The 20,418-nt window shown below is 40.8% G+C and overlaps 1 protein-coding gene across 1 annotated transcript in view; it reads right to left on the bottom strand.

Moving 5' to 3' along the window:
- The window catches only part of akap1b (A kinase (PRKA) anchor protein 1b), a 31,273-nt gene extending 13,255 nt beyond the window's left edge, over window positions 1–18,018 (bottom strand). The window contains exons 1-3 of the mRNA XM_080025086.1: window positions 17,903–18,018; window positions 4,543–6,161; window positions 898–1,022 (exon numbers count right to left, since the gene is read on the bottom strand). Coding sequence (XP_079881212.1) covers window positions 898–1,022; window positions 4,543–6,136 — 1,719 coding nt within the window. The 5' untranslated portion in view covers window positions 6,137–6,161; window positions 17,903–18,018. The remainder of the gene's footprint in view (window positions 1–897; window positions 1,023–4,542; window positions 6,162–17,902) is intronic.
- Between the last annotated feature and the right edge of the window lie 2,400 nt (window positions 18,019–20,418).

Raw genomic sequence — 20,418 nt, 5'->3', positions numbered from 1 at the left:
TGGTAACACACTAACTATGCCTAAAGTACCTATTAGAACCCCACTTCAATAATACTGAACTGTCCCTTTAAAGCAGGGGTGTCACACTCATTTTCATGGAGGGCCACTCTGCGATATGATAATCATACTAATTACCTGTAAAGCTCACAATGACAAAGTCACCATCATCATCTTTCTGGCCATCTGAACTCTCATCAGTGGTGTTGTTAAGTGGAATGGAGATGTCAGTCTCTTCTGAGCTACTGTAGACAATCACTTTCTTTTGGTGACGAGCGTATACAGCCATGCCAATGGCACAACTCTCAGAAATGTACTTTGCATTAGCTGCTTGTACCTTAATTTTTTACCTACTGAATGCACTATGTTCAGCACTTTGGACAGTGCAAACTGTTATAAATGTGCTTTTATAAATACATTTTACTTACTAACTTATAACTCACCCCAGGCCCTCTGGCACATATCACCCCAATCCCAGAATGTTGGATAATAAGCATGATGCAGCAGTTTAGGGCTGACATCGTGCTAACTATATAGACACAAAGTGTAGCATACTAAAGCAATAAAACATGTGTCAAATGTTTTCAAACTTGTCTATAATTGTTCAGACACAATAATCAAAAAACCTTAATCATGGAAATGCTACTTTGAAAGGCAGAGAGATTAAATGTGCTTATATTTTATTGAATGTTTCTCCCTTCTTTACAGGATGAGTCAAATGGATGGCTCTTAAATATGTGGTCAATTTCCAATTTCTTCCCTGGTTTTCTAGAAACAAGGGGTGGCACAATTTCCTCACCGGCACAACTCACCCCACTCTCCCCTATCTATTTCTTAATTATTAATGACCTTAAATTTGACAGGTTAGGATTGACTTGGTTCCAGGTTGCCTGGTCTTACCTTTGGCACCTCAATCTCCCAGACGACGAGTTCAGAGCTGGATGAAGCAGCAGGACTGATTTGGCTTTCCCCAAGACCCATAGTGCAGCCGCTGTCCACTGAGTCCATACTGTTCACATCGGATCCTACACACAAACACACACACAATCACCATCACCAGCAATCTATTGACAACAGTACAATACAAAAAAAACCTAGTAAACCTTTTTGCAGAAATCTTTTTGGTTGTATGATAGATTTGAAGGTCCAACCCCAAACGAGTCATTTCTTTTTTGACTGTTGAAACTTGACAGTGGTCTTCAAGCAACTTGGATTTTGTGCCCCTCCACTCTTCTTCTAGACGGACCTGTTGTCAATTTATATGTAGGTCTGGATATCGTTCATATTTTGGGGATATTGATACAGATAGCAAGTTTTTCCCCACACATAGGCTCTGCGGGGGCGGCCAATCCAGGTAGATTCAGACCCGCCCAGGTAGATAAAACCCATTTACAATTATTTATTTTTTTAAATTAATAAAAATCTAATGTAGTCAGTGATAGCGTTATCGTGGTGCAGCCATGTTTGAGGCAATGCAACAGGTAGTTTTGTTGTTAGTTTGTGTAAAAGTGCCTCATGCGCTCAGATTAAAGTAAAGCCAATAACGCCACCGCAATATCTCACTACTTCATTCCTCTGCAAGTTGATCTGGCAGCTCAAGCTAGTTAGCCCTGCAGCTAAGAGCCCAAACAAGATCTCTTGCTAGACCAGCGCGCTCCCAAACTGAAGTTCGGGCCAATAAGATGACGCACAACAGACGTAAGTGATGTACCCTTAAATTGTCAAATAAAAAAACCTGTCAAAAAAGGCCAGCGCTATGATGAGAAAAAAAAACTGCACGTTACATACATGGTGATGTGTTCAAGTGCTGTTGGTTACAATGAGAATTTGGCAGAGGTAATTTCATCTTGATTAGTTCAATGTGATCTCGAAAAATGTGTTAAGCAAGAAACCTGCCAAAGTAGGCTACTAAATAGAAGAAAAAAAGTCTGACACAATTACACAATGGTAATACCATGTGCTGGGTTATAATTTTAGGAACATTTAGAAGGGTATCAAATTGGATACCGCCCAACCATATTGTCTGGTTTGTTATGTATTCCTTTATAAATTATTTAACCAATTTGGCTCATTGTTTATCAATTAATAGTTCATAAACCTTTGTTTGACTTATTTATTATTAGGGCTGTGAACCTTTTGGAATCCCACGATTCGATTAGATTCCGATTCTTAGGGTCACGATTCACTTCAAAATCGATTTTTCCGATTCAAAACGATCCCAGATTAAAAACGAATTCCTCGATTCAGTTAAAAGGAGGTTTTCAGGATCTACTCCAGACGGCTGTGTGCTAAAAGGCGTTGTGGAAAAAGATGGCATGAAAGTGTCTTATTTATCTTCAGTAAAGTCTATTTTAATGTGAAGCTTGTAATGCATGGGATTTAAAGGCAAGTCAACATTACCAGCGGCAGCAAAATACATACATATTTCAAATCGATTTTGGCAAATTATGAATCGATTTGAAATTGCAGAAGATAGGAATCTTTTTTTTTCCACCAACCCTATTTATTACACAATCACACTGCGCCATCACACTCTTCACCACAACAAGTACATTCTCAGCATGTGGGAAACACTGGACACAAATATATATCAATTTTATGAAATCAATTTTAACAAGATGACATTATCATAAAAAAAAAAAAACATACAAAATATTTCAAATAAATCTAACTTTAACCTAGTTACAATAGTAGCAACTGCCTTCAGATTACCACAAATTCCCTATCTCCTGCGCCACTGAAGCTCCACACAGCCAATCACCAGTACTTTAACATTTCGGTACCTTAAATTTTTCTATACTCGACGATGGTATAGAAGCATTTCGGTTGGTACCAAAAAAGTATTGAATTAACACAGCCCTATTTATATTAGAATGTTCCCTGCAAACCAGTATGCACACACCAGATTTAAAATAGAAAATTGCAAAAGTACACACACACACACAAACACACACACACAATTATCACAAGGATTGGGTCATCCTTTTTGCAGAGCCTTTATGAAGATAAAGCAGTTAAAGCTGGACATAAAAGGTGGAGTCAGTGAAAATCTCCCCACGCTACCTGTCCGTATTAGATAAAGATGTTTCCTGGCCTTGGGTAATAATGTTCTGTGTTGCTCTAGCTTTTCAAAGGCTTTAAAACTAATCCTAACTCCGTTTTAATGTGACTAGTTCCATGCTTAGATCACTTTCAAATTCAAATAGTTTTCATAATTTCGGAAAGAAGTCTTGATATTTTCTGATCTACTCGGCTGCATTATGCCATTCTTATCACCGCCGCCATTTATTTGCCTTGGTTATTATTCCTCTTGATGTGCAGCTATTGTTGATCCAACAAATTGTTCATACTAAACATGACTGATTTGTTTGTCTTTACTGTACACACAGTTCTGTTTCATTTATTGACCATTCCTTCGCCCAGTTACAGGCATACTCAGTCATGGTAGTCCAGACCACTTTTTGTCCAAATAAATGAATATCTTTATTTTTAATACAAATGTAATTTTTATTTATTTATTTTTTTAACTTAAATTTTACAATTGTTTTTTTCTTTTTACAAATGCATGTCCATTAGTCACCTCACTCACCAATTTGGCTGTTATGAGCACTTTTCCATTAGCCTACTTCCACTGCCTCCTGGTGAAGTCAGACGCCTCTGGTCAATTTAATGAGATCCACATGCAGGCTGTAAGATGTGTAGCAGCAGAGCTAACCTTAGCATCCTCGTCACAGGTGCTAGATATAGTTGGGTGCGTTCAAAAAACGCGGATTATTTTCACTGCTTTTCAGACTATTGGGGTTGACGTAATTTACTTGTTCGATTTTGGACTTTCTTGCACTTTAAAGTAACGTGTGTAGTTCTCTTCTCTGTCTCTCTGACTGTGTGTGTGTGTGTGTGTGTGTGTGGGGGGGGGGGGGGGGGTAAAGCCCCGCCCTCTCCCTTCACAGAACAGAAGGAGAGAGCAAAGCAACACAGTAGTAGACACAGCATGCACATACATTAGATAAATGACACAAGCTTTTTGTTGATTTAATAAAAGAGCACCTGTTCTATGTGAAAAGAGATGGTACATATATGACTTCTGCTGTTTGGAGCTAAAATAAGAAAAGATTAGAATTACAATTTTTTAAAGATTTTTTTTTTAAAGAATCTCAGGGAATAGGGGGAAACACTTATATTGAGCACCAAAGTGGCTATCATGTAATAGCCAACAGCAGCAGGTGTCCTCCTTTTACATTTCCTTCAGATGAGTACATTTCAGACTTGGTTTGTAAACATGGCTGTTATTCTGCCTTCTAGTTAGTAAATGACAGTTTGAAAAAGGGAATTGACTGGACTAACAAAATGCAAGCCGACTTGTGTACTTCTCAACTGATGTTTAGAAATTATCTACATTTTCCATCTCAGGGTTGTTGATTATGTTTGAAAGAAAAATCCTACTGGCCCAATATATCAGAATGATAAACTAATATCAATAAGACTAGTGCTATAAATTTCCTACACCATAACTTCCATCAATCTGTTTATTGGTCAGTAACTCACCTCCAGACTGGTCTGTCTCCAACTCACATGTCCCATGAGCTCCATTCCTCAGGCCCATTCCATTAAGTCCCTTTATCTCAGCCACAGCGTCCACTGAGTTCTCTTCGGTTTCAGACAGAGCCATTGCCTCTGTGGCGGCCTCAGCCAGGGACTGAGGCTGTGTGGCTTCTCTCGCTGACAAACCCTTAATCTGGATCACATCCATTTGGTTGTCAAACGTGCTGTTGAGAAGGTCCTCGCTGCTGATGCCGTCCTCGGAGTGGCACGTGCTGCATGCCGAGTCCTCTGCTAGCGTGGCTGCTTCGATTCCTTTCAGTTTTATGTTTAGCAAAGGGGTACTCTGTGCTGTTTGGTGTGAGGGCGATTGCCAATGGTGTGAACGGTTTGTCTGATGAACCTCCCTGTAAGCCACCTCATCGGGCTCCTGTTCTGGAGGCGAGGAGCATCCGTTAGGCAGCCCTTGCTCTTTTTTCTCCGTTCCCTCTCTACACTCAGAGCCAATCTTTGAGGCTCTGGTCAGTAGATGGTGCTGCTGCGGTGCTGGATTCAACTCCTTTTGGGAGCATAGTCTGCCACTACCCAGTGGTGTGCTGCTAGTGCAGTCGGGCTGGCTGATGTCTGTGACTTGGCAGCTAGTAACGCCGTAGACCTCCTGGGTGGCTGCTGAGATGACCTCAGTAATGAGCCCGGCTGCCAGACGCTCCAGATCCTGCTCCTCTCTAAGGTGTAGGGGGTTGTCCTGTGGGCTCACTGATGTGGTGCTAGAGTCTTGGACCAGCATGGTCAGGTCTGCGGAAGCCGGGGCAGGGAAGTTAGGTGTGCTGGATAGAACGTGTTGGTTGAAATCCTGCACCGAAGGAGGTGTCTCTAGAGAGTCGGCCTCGGTGTGCACTTTGGCTGGGGTGACCGCACAAACCATCGTTACCTCTTGTGGAGGAACAGGGCTGTGGTGCTCGGCCACTTCTCCCTCAGGCTCAGGCCTCTCTGCATCAGAAAGGTGGGCTGTCTCCACAGGGGAGGAGTGGGTCACTGTGGTAGACTGGCAGGGCAAGATTACCTCTTCCACTGGGGCTTGTTCAGCAGAAGCTGGCTCTTTGACTATGTGTTGCTCCAGATCTTTGACCAAGCCAGGTGATGAGCTTCTCTCTGGGTCTTTATGCTCCGTCAAAGACACCTGCAGGCGTTCTTCTTCTTTGCCAAGTGATGGTAGAGTCCAGGCCGAGGGTTCATGGACTTCCACTGGTCTAATTCTTCCAAGGTGAGGTGAAGCTTCGTCAGAACTCTTTACCAGTGAAGGTGTCGCTTCAGTGTCCTGGACATGGGTGTTGTTGGACAAACTTCTATGTTCCGTTCTCTGACTGCTAGCCTCCAAATGGCTTGCTGTGTCATTTGTGGGGGATACGGTGCCTATCTCAACCAAACCATTGCTACCCTCTGCTGGAGATGTCCTCAGACCAGTAACAGGTGGAGCCCCCACTGGTTTATCATTGATGATCAGACGCTCTTTCTTCCGCGAAATGTACCACCACCAGCCGATCAGGGCGAGGAGTCCAGGCAGTGTGTAGGGCACAACAGAGCGAAACCTCAGCGGCATTTCCTCAAGACACTAACAGCTACACCTGGAAGTAACAAAGACACACACAGATCAGATAGGATACTTTTTTTTAATTATTGTTATTTTTTGTTTGTCTTGTTGACTTTTTATATGTTGTGAGGGTTCAGGTGTTTGTTTGATTGTGTGTGTTGTGAAAAAAACTACACTAAATATATTGTTAAAAAAAAGACACAATTTCGTATTAAAGGCATCATAGGAGATTATCTGCAATATGCACTTTTTAATATGTTGTGAAAAGTGCTTTTTACACCCCAACAGCAATAAATGACTTATGGGCAATGAAAAAGAAACGAAAAACCCCCAAATTCTGTACCTTCTATAAACCTGTTAAAATGCTGACCAATCGGAGACGATGGACCCGTATCTAAAGAACCAATCACAATCCTGCGCGTTCTCTCCCCTCTGTGTGCGAGCCTGAGCGCGTTCACGGAGGGCAGAGAAAGCGTTCGTGCCATATCGTAGTAGGCTACCTGGCAGTGGACTAGACCTAGTGGAAGTAGCATAACAAGCTTACACAATGGAACCTACACAGAAGTTACCAGAGGTGTGGACTCGAGTCACATGACTTGGACTCGAGTCAGACTCGAGTCATGAATTTGATGACTTGAGACTCGACTTGACAAAATGTAAAGAGACTTGCAACTTCACTTGGACTTTAACATCAATGACTCGTAACTTGAGCCTTTTGACTTGACAAGACTTGCTACTTTCCCCAAAACCCAAAGATTAAAAAGTAGGCTATATTTTTAAGTAGGCTACTGCTCTGTATCTTTCATCATGTAGCCTAGTGTAGCGGAGGGAACTGGTGGATGTCGCCTACCGGTACCGCGCTGATCTGCTTATCACTGGTTTCACTTCAGAGGTGTCGGCCAGAACACCACTTAAGGCCAAAAACGTCAGACTATAAGCATGAGAAGAGGAGTATGGTTTTTCCGCTCTTTATTTTCCTTCTTTCACAGGCACAGCAGCATAGATCGCAGGAAAAGAGACACAGGCTTACATTCCGCTCGTGAGGAGACGTTAGAACAGCTGTTGCGACCTGCGAATCGCGGCCGTCAATAACATCCATAAACTGTAACTTATAACAGCGATCGGGACTGCATGTACTTACTCACACACGGGTGATTCACATAAACACGTTTCAACTGTGTCGACTACTGCGGCAACATGCGCGCTCACACACCTGACCGAGAGAGAAGAGAAAAGGAAACTTACTAGACAGACCCTCCGGCCGACTGACGTCACGGCCACTAACTGACAGCTATACTGTCATCCACACTGAACAAAACTCATCTCAACACTCTATAAGAAATAACAACACTGTAACCTATAAACTTTGGGGCCTTTTCTGCATGTAGCCTATGTGTGAGTGTTTGTGTGTGTGAGTTAAATGTTAACAATCACTGGTAAACAGTGCAATTGGGAAGTGCAGCCAGCAGCGCTCGTGCACGGCTGTGTGTCGAGGGGTGGGGGAGGGAGTCCCGAGGGGAGAGGGAGGAGTTAACACGGAACTCCGAGGACAAGCTAATTTCAAATCATGCTAGCTCTCTCAGATCGTACAGTATAGCTTTAACTGAAGGTAATTTTTTACTTTGAACACACAATTAATAGTGAACCTCTGTAAACTGCTCAGGATCTGGCTGTTGATTGCAGTTTTATTTTCCAGACCAGTCTTTAACCAAAACATATACTGGGAAATAGGCTGTATCCAACGTGACCCCAAGAAGGACTGAGCTCCTTTATATTCCTTTAGTGCAGGGGTGTCCAAACTACAGCCCGCGGGCCCGCTTTTTATTAGCCCGCGGCCTATTTTTAAAATATAATGTAATATGGCCCTTTGAAGATTTTTTATTTTTTTATTTTTTTTCATTTCTTAGTTAACCCACTAGTGCAGGGGTGTCAAAACTGATTGATTGGCCCGTGGCACATTTAAAAAATATAATGTAATATGGCCCTTTTAATTTTTAAATAATTTAAATGCACTCATATTACAGAGAAATATGTCCCATAAAAGAAAAAGAGCACCAAGCCCATCCCAGAGGACCCTGCATAATATTTTATTTTAAATTAATATTATTATGGAAAATCCATGTGTCCTTCTCCAATAGCTTCTAATTCATCTGACATTGTCTCCATTTTTTTTTTTTCATACAAAATTCTTCGGCTTTAGCCTCTTAATTTCCCTCTCAAAGTGCACTAGATTCATACATTTCACTTTAAAAACTTAAAATCTCCCGGGGTGGGGCGGGATCTCGGCTGGCTACTATTTTCACCCAGCTGGACATTGGACGCAAAAGCAGAAAACACTGGGTGTATCAATGGCATTTAACAAGAGGGGGGATGGATCTGTTTAATGTGCAAGTAAAGTGTTGCCGTAAAGAAGGATTACAATTTACGAAGACACTATGAAACTAAACATCAGAGCAGCTACATGTCCTGTTAAATGCGTTATTTTTGCAAAGTGACCTGGGGCCTCATTTATAAAGCTTGCGGTGCACAAAAACCGTGCGTAGACGGACAGAAATGTGCGGGAAAATGTGCGGTGACAAACGGTGGTATTTATAAAACATTCTTTGCGGAGATTCTTTGCGGAGAAGTGTGCGTATTCCCATGCCAACTTTCGACCATGCGTAGAGCTACTGCAAGGTTTTCCTGACTCGGGGAATCAGCGACACTCAATGGCAACACCAAGAAATAAAGCTCAGTCATCAGAAAAACCCAGACAAATGATGCTTGGCACCCAATATATTTAGTCAATAAAATGTATAAGCTTACCTATAGTTGCGAATATATGGCTACTGTAGTCTATGGCATGCAGTTGTGATGTAGGTTGAATTACTTATCAAGAAGCCTAGGTCTGCATGTTTTGGTTATATCTTATACGTTGAATCTTATAGCGCTACTTTATAATAATATCCTATATGTCGGGAGGTGTTTCCGTAAGTGGCCAGCGGGAGAGCAAATTTTAAGAGGTGTGTAAAAAGTAGTTTTGTACAAAGTTAAGCCCAACAGATATTAATTAAAACTGTATATTTCATTAGATAAAATCATGTTATGAATTTAGCAAATCATTACATGCATCTTTTTCCCATAACAATTCACCCTGGAAGATATAACTATAATCTGACGTTGTTGGAAATGTGTGGATCTCACGGGAGATAAACAATGCTCTCGAATAGACTATAGGCATTATTTCACTTGTCAAACCATTTTATATAGGCCTACATATAGTAATACAGGTACGCTAATACGTGATATTGCATACAGCACAAAGGTGGGCTAAACTGCTTTACAAAGACTATAACGACTGTGCCAATCATGATATGTGATAAGCGCTCGCGTGTGTTTGTGTGACAGTTACTGCAGCACATGCACGTCACAGGCTTTCTTCCTTCCCAGTCGCTTTCTTAGCGGCCGGTTGCCTCCCTTTTCTCCTCATGTCAGTCAAAATGCCTTGCTTATTAAGAGCGGCATCATATTCAGGAGCTATTCAGCATTCGCCATGTATGGTAGATTGTGGGATGAAACTGGGAGGTGAAGTGGGAGGACACGGGGTGGAGATCGTCTGCGCGGTAATTATAAAAGGGAAGATTGCGTGCAAGTGTGCGCCGCACAGTTTTATAAATCTGATTTTTTTTTGCGCAGCACATTTTTGGCTTTGTGCGGACGCAATGTTTTAGGATGGTTTCTACGCACACCGTTATAAATGAGGCCCCTGGACCTTCGTAGATTTTTCTGTATGCTGCCCTCAGTGAAAAAAAGTTTGGACACCCCTGCTTTAATGTTTTGAGTGAACTTTTGTATATCTCTCTGTGAGATGAGTACAAGGATCTGGGGCAGGGTTTTTTGTACAGGATTTTGACAGTCCTTTTGCTTGTATGGTTGGTTGAGACCCAATCACACATACTGCTGTTGACTTGGGACACCACAACTAAAAACTATACAAAGTAACTTGTCTCTCCCTAAACAATCTTAAATTCTCCTGCCTAAAATTTCATGGCAATTCCAGTTGGAAATAAACCTAAAAGAAAGAAAAACAGCAAAACACAAACTTTGTCAAAGATAAGGGCTAAAAAAATTATCTGCTGATATTTAGGAAATTAGCCGCAACTGAATAAGTGAAACTGGCACACCATGCCCTCTGCATGGTGTGCCAGCTAACAGGGGGTTAATAGGGCCCTATCAAATGTTAAAAAAAGGCCATGCGCATGCCTTTCCTTAACAGACCTGGCCAAGCCTGCCTCCACCAGGAGGAATGCATCACATGGTCTGGATGTGACTACCACCTCCTGCCATGCTTCCAGGCCCCACTCTCATTGGCAGCTGCTCTTGGGTTCATGCGTGGCTGTGTGTAATAGAGAGGAAGCACCAGAGATCCTGGACTTTTGACCTCTATTGCTGCTGGGCTGGCAATCCCACCTGCTCTACGTAATCAACTGCTGTCCCTGTGCCGGCTAGCAGCAGAGTCCTGGTATATATACACAGTAGGCCTGGGCGATACCACCTCAAATCAATACCTCCATTATGAATAATGATTATTTAGTCTTTTCCCCTCATAGTTCACTGACAACGTTTGTACAGTAAATATGCTCAACTATTAAAGCTGTGATATTTTATCAAATGAAATAGTACATATATATTTGTGATTTAAAACAAATCAAGAAAATGCACAGATGAACTATTTATGGTTTTTATTGAATATTTCCAAATGAAATCAAAGCATTGTTTGAAATGAAAATGCCACATTTCAGCTTTGAAGTAAAAATCAAGTTCTCTGAAACGGTAGAAAATAAAAATAAAAACTTGAATTTCTTGCAAATCAAATGAATTATTTTAAATATTGCCATTTGAAAAGTAGAAAACTTTAGTCTCTAGTGAACAAATATTTTAGATAAAATTTCAGATCAAAAAAGTGTCAATGAATCACTGCTGATCGAGTCTAAATAACAGAAATAGCATATTTATGGGAAACATGTTGCATTAGAGCATATGACAACAGGTAATGGTGTGTTTATGTGAATATAGCACAGTGACAGAGATCAGAGGCACACCACTTGGAAAACTCCCTGTTGTCCTACTATAAATGGTTTATGCCAAACATTTAGGATAAAGGGTGTGAACACATCTACCAAGTCTGTGGTCCTCTTGTTAAAAAACACATAGCCACGAAGACCTGTTCCCAAAGAGATGGGAAAGACTAGACCCACATACAATTCAGGGTGATACATGGATGATTCAGTTTTTGTCACCAGTGGATAACAATGCTAAACATGTCATTAATTACAATTACACACCAAATACCCTGACGGCTACCAATGTAAATGTCTAAACATTACAATGAGGTAGAGAGTCCGCTAGTGCGAGTAAAGGGGAGGGTCCAAGAGTGTAAAGAAACATTAATATTTATAGAAATAACAACTCAACAGCCAGCAGACAGACAGCACACTGAACAAGAGCAGCCAGGTGACGTTTGTAAAGACGTAGGCCTAAATCCTTTTTGTGGGATTAGGTTATGGCATATGGTACTTAAAAAAAGGTAAAGTTGTAGTAAAGTGAGTTTGTAAATATAAATAATTAGTTTGTCAATTACCTGGTTAGCCTTTTCTATTAATTTTGCCTCTTTCAGAAATGCATATATTGCAAATTAGGTGATTATGTCATCCAGCTACTTCTAGTTACTTTTGGAGAGCCAACAGCTACTTTCCTTACAGAGAGGAGTTTGCAGAGATAGAGGAGGAAAGATCAGAGTGATCAGATGAGGGGGTTGTGGTCAATATGGGTTCAGACATTCCCCTCTTCGTGGGGAATGTCTGAAGGATTTCACATGGCTTTAAAAAAAATCCAAAACACAATGCATTGTATCATCTGCTGCTGGTGTGGTCCAAAACATGCTGGTAAACTAAGTTTACCTAAGCATTTAATCAGTAGGGCTAATATAGTTACAATTTAGAGAAAGGTAAAAAACTGCGTTGCAGGTCAATTTAAGGTGTGTGCCCCCCCCCCCCCCCAAATACATTCAGTAAGGAGCATTAGTGCTGCTAGTAAAAAGAGTCAGTCTGGAGCCCTGCATGTACAAGAACTATCCTCGTGAGGAAACTAATCAAGTGTGGATTATCCGAAATGAATGTATATCCAATACATGCCAAGCTCCATAGATTTCTCATTTTGATCTTTATTAAAATAATGTTTTTACAAAAGATGACAGTAACAACCTGAACTTCCAAGGATGCATAACTTAGGTTAAACGCACAATATGTAATGCATTCAAAGCTGGCCAGACACCTGAAGCCCTCAGTCATCACTCAGATATAAGCTCGTTTGAAAAATCAAACGTAAAATTGGCAATTTGCTGTATCACAGGGGATGCACAAAGGATGCGTTTCCACTACATGGTACACCTTTTTGGTTTTCCAACATGTAAAAAGTCCCTGGTACATACTTTTTTGGTCCTTACTCCATCGAGGTTGTGGAAATGTGATATATCCACATACTTGTAAGAAAAAAACTCAGTTGAGTTGTAGTTATTTAAGTATTTTAATAAAAAAGGATAATACAAACACGAAAACTGTTAGGCCGAGCAGGGTCAACTCCTTCACCTAAAGTTGGTTCAAGAGACTGACAACATTCAGTTTGCCAGCCAGAATATAATACAGGGGTTTACTCAATAAGTTGATTCTCTCAGGAAACTAGAATAAAGACTCCTAACAAAACAGGACATTAAACAGAGGAAACACATGACAGATCAACATAAGGAAAACAGTCACTGTCAGGGTTCAGGGCTCCACTGTTTTCTCTCATCAATTACTTAAAAATGTAATGTGTCACAAGACAGTAAACATTCTTAAAGTAGACTGGGGAAAAACCCACTGAAAATAATGTTTCCATCACAACATGAAACACTGCAGACCTCCTATTGGTCAGAGCCATCATTGGGCAGCTCCCTATCCAACACAACAGCCAAGCACAGCCACACCCCATAGAGATGGAGGTGCATTTAAGCATGTGGGTTAATGAACATGTTGAAATCAATCAAACATTAAGACAGCCTGCCACGACAAGTTTCTCTGAGTATTAAAGGACCAAACGATACTTCATCCAAAAACAAAATGTGCAAATGATCCCCCTGATGAAGACTGATTATTAAACAATATAGACGCTAACATTAACATGACCTCCAGAAAAGGACCCGTTACCAAAAAGGAGTAGAGTAGGTAATATACAATGGCAAAGCACCATTAGATCTTCAATCCAAAGAAAAGGCCTTAGCGATTTCGATGAAGGAGAAGCAACAATTACGCTATATCAAATTTATGACAACCGAAATTCCAACATAATTGATCAGGCAATAAAAAAATACATGCTTTTTCAGATGAATTTTTCCCTAAACACAGCCCAATTGAAATAGTCAATTTTTCACAAAATCAAATGATTCAAGTAATTTCTTTCAATCAAATTCAATTCTCCTTACTCAAGAGTTGCTGATCTGCATTCATTAATTATTCAAAAAAACAATTCAAGGGGGCGCCCTTAGCTCAGTTGGTAGGACGTCCCCCCTCCGGGCCCGGACCAGCAGCAGACCCGGGTTCGATTCCCGCCCGCGGTCGTACTCTGCATGTCACTCCACTCTCTGCCCCATTTCACCCCTGTCCCTCTGCACTATCAATAAAGCATAAAAATGCCAAAAAATATCTTTAAAAAAAAAACAGAAAAAACTATTCAAACTAAATTCCACAGAATAGACGGGTATAATAGTGGATATAATTTGATTAGACTGCAAAGTTTCCCATAAATTATCCAAATTGTGGTTGCTCGCCATAATCTAATTTGTCATGGTTTAATGAGCTGAAAAAATCTTTACACAAACACTTACAGCAGAAGGTATCATGGATAATTAATAGTATAAAAGATTGGCTTACACTGCCCGGCTAAAAAAAAAAAGTCGTCACCTGGGTTTTTACTAGGCAAATAGGCAAGAGCCCTCCATCGGTCAAAAACTGTAGTGATAAATATGTTTCAGTTTGCAACAAGTTATCTAACCCTCACTGATGCAGAGAACAGCTTCTTATTTCTTAAACAACCATGTCAGAAGACATATGCTGTGGTTTTGGAAAAGATGTAACTCTGTTTCAGAAAGGGTGAAATTATTGACCTGCATCAAACACAGAAAACTACTCAAGAGAAGATGAAACTACTAAAATCATGTTAAGAACTGTCCAAAGCATTATTAAAACCTGGATAGATAGTAGTGAACCGTCATCTTTGAGGAAGAAATGTGGTCGGAAAAAATATTTAATTTTCATGATGGGAGATCACTTTATATACATACAATTATTTGGTGGAATCAATTTTAAATATCGACAGTAGAACTCCCGGCAAGTGAAAGTAAGAGCATTTCCACACGCACAATGCGAAGAGAACATAAGGGATATGGACTATGATGTGTAGCTTTAAGAACTAATCAGTGGGGCATATCAGGTAAAATGCTTCAATTTACCAGGGAGCATACAGATTGGACTCTGGAGCAATGGATAAAGGTTGTGTGGTCTGATGAGACCAGATTGATCCTGTTCCAGAGTGATGGGTGCATCAGGGTAAGAAGAGAGGTGGATGAACTGATGCTCCCATCATGCCTAGTGCCTACTGTACAAGCCTGTGTGGCAGTGTACAGTAGGATCTGGGGTTGCTTCAGTTGGTCAGGTCTAGGTTCTAAGCAACCTTATGTGTCAAATAAAGCTTATCAAAAATGTGGTATGGTGAATATGTTCCATTATCAACGCTAAAGATGGTCCAACGAGATTTGAGTGTGACTTTTTTTTGGCCGGGCAGTGTAGGGAACGTTCTCGTCTCCCTAGTTACAAAAATGTGCTGTTAATAGCAGAGTCTTTGCTTGTTTCAGAGGCATAAATGTTGATTCAATGCTAATACTGCTACAGTATTTCTGTCATTGGAAATAGGCTTGTATGCTCTAACCAGAGCTGCTGTGATATTTCAGTGCGTTAGGAGATTTGACAATAGGGATGTACGTCAATACGTGTCTTCTATAGAGGGTCACAAAATACAGTGGGAAATATTCTAGACTTGAACTGCAGTCCTATGTGAAGCTGCAAGCAACAGGCACTTACAACTCGATTTACTTAACACCTCCAATATATATATTACTCATGCTAAATAACACCTTTGTTATTCATAAACTAAGGGAATCTTTTCAACACAGCCTCTGATCAAAGTTGGGCACAGCATGCATGGCACACCTATAGAACTTTGTTCTACCTTCGCACATTGTATGTGGGTCTATGGTTCAAGTTCAGCTGCATGAAATACAACTTTTTGGGATAAAGTACACATGACTCATCCTTTAACTTCAGTGCATGACATAAATAATCTAATTCATTTTGCACTTTACCTATCAACACTAAGTGCTTCTCAGATGAAGAATGGGTCCTACTACATGCACATATTTAGAATGCATTGTGTCCATGAGAATGTTCACAAATCAAGTTGTAGTGTCCCGTTCAATTCAAATCAGCAAGTTCAATCTTTCAAATTTTGACACCTCAGCTGAAATAGAAAGCTACTGATTGTATAGTAAGACACGTGTGCATGAAATGGTGGCCCACACCATGCTCACCTTGGACAAGGTTACAATAAAAGCTGCAAGCAGTCAAACAATATTAGAGTCCTCCTTCCAGGTCAGACTGGTGTGTGTCGGTGTGTGTCTTGACCTTATAAATCAGGATTCAGACTGTGACCTTGACATAGTGGCATGGCTGGCTGTATTTACATGTCACACCACCTTACAGAGGACTGAGCAAAGGGGACCTAATCAGCTTGCACAATGGACACAGGGCAGCCTTAGTGGGCTATATCCTTCATATGATCCGTCAACACGTTTTTAGGGGTTACATTTCATAACCACTAACACCAATGTGAGAATTGTGTGTAAACCGACGTGTAGAGTGGCTCTCGTTCCAGCAAAATGATCGTTACGTTTCAGTTCAGTCATTGGGGAGGCTTGTCTCTGCTGATTCACATCAGCACGCCGGTAGTCCGGCCAAAAGCATTAACAGAACTTCATCGCCAAGCAGCAACAACATGCTAAACACTTCGCGTAGCTGACGGGAGAACTGATGCCCAACCAAAAAACGTTATTGTTGCACTTGACAAACCAATGAAACTATGAGAAGTTGCACATTGAACCGAGAATGCCCACCAAGAGACGACTTAACTTCAGCTAGTGACAAACCATTTCAGCTAGCTAAGTGCTTATAATACCTGTGAGACCATGTGTTTCTCATGATAAATAGTCCCGTCGTGGTCTAGTGTTGCTCAATACGGCGTACAAATCCGCCGCGTACGTCCATTCTTTAAAATATACATGGGCTAATAGAATTAGCTAGCTAGCAAATACATAGCCCACAGCGTGGGACTGCACTGAGTAATGTGGCCTTTTAATGTTTCCTGGTGAGGTGGGGAAGGGCACGTTAAGCGTATCGAATTAAGACGCGACCTTTTCATTCCAATTCACATGAGTCTATTTATGTTTGCATGTCTCAATACATCAACGCTGCAGCAAAACGGTGTGTAGCATACAACCTATCCTTGACAGTAAAAGGCTAGTGGGCGGTATGTTAGCAAGCAATGACAAGAACAAGTAAGCGTTGTAGAAACTGAAACTAAGTCAATTAGCACGCTGGGTGCCTCATTTGAATGCCGAATGTAGCGAAAAACACTGAACATCCACTAAATACCTTATTGCTACTATTACGATGCACAAGGTTCATTCCCGTTATCTGGAACGTGAAAACTGACAGTTATGCATTGAGTTTGGCGTAATATGGTGTGAAATGAAATCCGGTGCCGAGGCAGTTCTGACAACGCTAATGTTACACTATTGGGGAATAAAGCAGCTGCAGGAGGCCGCAGTGCAGGACATAAGAGTATAAGTTAGCATGCTAGCTCAGCAGATTGGTTACGGTGCTAATAACGTCTATGGGGCATAACAACAAATAGAAATGTAAAGGCAGCTAATCGCCCACCCGGACTACTGCAATACTTTGGTCCTAAAGATCATGATCGCGGGTTGGTTACATCACTAAAAACCTCCTGTTTAGGGCCACTTTGGAGTATACTTTTAAAAGGCTGGCCATCACGTTAGGCCACAACAATAAGGCAATGCATCACACAGCTCCAAACGCGATCAAATGGAGAAATGAGTGCTGGTGTCAGACTGACGCAGGGTTAAAGGACATTTCAAGCCAAAGAGTGCTTCTGTCCTGCCTGGGCCTCAGACCTTCACGTTAGCTAGCTAGCTGGCCTGGCGAAACTGATAGCCAACTGCTTTCTTACTGCTGACAGCCTACACGCATTCGTTCCTATTCTAGACAGACAACCCTGGTGTTAGTAAGTGCATAGAACTCTCAGGAATTATGGCAATATAAATTACACAACAGGGCAAGCGGCTAGCTGGAGTGTGCTGACTGAAGTTACAGTAAAATGAGTATATAGGCTCGTTGGTCAATGACATGGGATTACAGCACTCAGTGAGCGACACAGTAAACTGTACACAGTTTGCAGGGACGCGTGAAAATGTATTAAGTATTGTTAATAATACATACTGTGGGATACACTGCACAACTGTGAGTGTATTAGAACTAAGTCACGCTGTATGAACGTATGGCTTGCACGGTCTTTCCCCCTTAGTTGCTAAAGGTGTTCGTTTCTCGCCATAGTTTTTAGGTTACTTACAGTATTTTAGGGTCCTCGGTGCCGCCACGATGAGAGCAGGTCTGATAATGTCAGTATTTTTTTTAACGTGTCCCCGTGGAAAGTCAGACTCTCTCCCCACGTGTTGACCGAATAGCACCAATCTAAAAAAAACACAGACAAACAGCTGGTGAAATCTCGCGATGCTCAGGCATTCGCAAGCCGCATGTAGTCTCGCGTCAACTGAGAATGCAGTAAGGTAGCCTATCAATTCAATTCAAACTACGATACAGATATGCAATCCTTTTATTAGATTCATTTGATGGACATTTAACATTTGATTTAATTTCTGGGCACTATCACGTAAAATTCACGCCGACAATATGGGTTGAGTACCGAATAACATTACCGGATCACTTTCAAAGCGTCACAAGCCCCGTAAAGACTACAGCAGCCTACAAGGTTAAACATGTAAAGAGAGAATTTTGCCCGTTTCAAACATTTTATTAGGCTTCATTTAATTCTCGATCATCATCAAAACAAGTAACTAGGAAAGATTATGAATGAGCTCATTTTGTTTTTGGAAGAAGTTAACACACAAGAAATGAATTGGTCAATTATGGAGACAAACAAATAATAGGCTACACTTAGTAGGCCTACTTGAATGTGAGTATGAATTAGAATGTAGTCTTATTGTGTATAGTGTTTTTTAATTATTTGGATGACGATCGGAGAAAATGTGTTTTGATGCTCCTTTGTTCACATAGTTTTTGAAACTGTAGACGTTCTGTAGCTTATTCTTTTTTTAAAGAAATACCAATGTGTAAATTCAAATGTCTATTGGCATGAAAGTTTCAAAAACTATGTGGCCAAAGCATCAAAATACAATTTCTCTAATCTGTTTTATTTTCTCAGTAGGGCAGCGTTTAAAACCTGGATGGAGGCTACAGCAGAAGGTATACATTCCATGCTTGACCACCAAAGGCTTACCTCATGTAGGCCTAGATGTGTTGTAAAAAGCTAGGCCTATTATAATTAATTTCACTCAAGCACTGTAAAGTAAACGTACACTCTATAGTATACTTTACAGTGCTTGAGTGAAATAGGCCTAGCTTTATTTGGTAAGGAAAATGACTTACATCTCCTTATGATGGCTCTGTTCCATGGCTAATAGAGCATAATGATGACTTTGAAGATATATCATATGTTTTATGGGTATTTAAAATGGCCAATTCAACAAAAAAACCTCATTGCCCAAATAATTTTGGCCAACACTGTATGTGTGCTACGCTTTGACAAACATGATCTCTAAGCATAACTTTATTAACGAGTTCAGGGCAATTGGCATATACTGTGCTGCTCGAAAGTATGTGAACCCCTTGAGCATTTTGGAATTTTATTTAGTTTAACCATTAATCGTTCATTCTTATCAATACCAGTATTTTTTATATGAAATAACAGATGTTTGTTTATCAATTCAACATTTTTCTTTTCCGGAAATCAATTGTTAAAACAGATAAAACAAATGATTTGCCAACTTTTGTATGTGCAAAAGTTTGTGAACCCTGAGCTGCATTGCTCAAATCGAGCAGGTAAACACAATCAGGTGGGCCAAATTGATTGATGAAATGGACCAATGTAATGAGAGATCTTTAGGGACGGAATTGGGCGGCACTAGATCAAACAGAGATAAAACCAGGTCAGTTTAGGCCCAACAAAGTGAACCCATACAGGTCAGTTAGCCAAGAGTAAAGGAAATCTCAGAGGTTCTCAGGAATAGAGTTGTGACGTTTCAAATTTGTCTGGGGACAGTTATAAATTGATTTAAAAAAAAGTTTGAGCTCCATCGGTCCACCGTGAGGCAAATCATCTACAAATGGAGAGCTTTAAGAGTGACTGAACATCTGCCTAGAAGTAGACTTCCTTCAAAAATATCCACATGCGCCACAAGAAAAGAGATTTTTCAGTTAAAAGCCAACCCAAACATTACATGTAGTAATTTGCAGACCTCTCTTGCAGCATCTGGGACAGATGTGCATGGTTCCACAATAAGAAGAAAACTCAGTCAAAATGGCTTTCATGGGAGGATTGCTGAAGAAGCCTCTCCTCTAAAAAAATAACAAAACTGTCACAACTTTGCCAGAGAGCACCTGGAGATACCTGAAGTCTTCTGGAAGTCTTAGTTCTGTGGACAGATTATTCCAAAATTTAACTGTTTAGTTATAACCAAAACCACCATGTTTGGGCTAAAACGCAACTCTGCCTGCCACCAAGAGAACCTTCTCCCAAGTGAAGAACGGTGGTGGCAAATGGTCTGCAAATCTCCAGATGTAATGTCTGAGTTGGCCTTTACAAGAAAAATCACTTTTCTTGTGGATATTTTTGAAGGAAGTCCACTTCTAGGCAGATGTTCAGTCACTCTTAAAGCTCTCCATTTGTAGATGATTTGCCTCAAGGTGGACCGATGGAGCTCAAACTTTTTTTTAATTAATTTCATAGCTGTCCCCGGACAAATGTGCAGCATCACAACTCTATTCCTGAGATCCTTTAATATTTTC

This window comes from Ammodytes marinus, assembly GCF_949987685.1.
Source record: "Ammodytes marinus genome assembly, chromosome: 3".
Taxonomy (NCBI): domain Eukaryota; kingdom Metazoa; phylum Chordata; class Actinopteri; order Uranoscopiformes; family Ammodytidae; genus Ammodytes; species Ammodytes marinus.
Note: the sequence above shows the minus strand (reverse complement) of the source record. Positions and strands in the feature narration are given on the sequence as shown.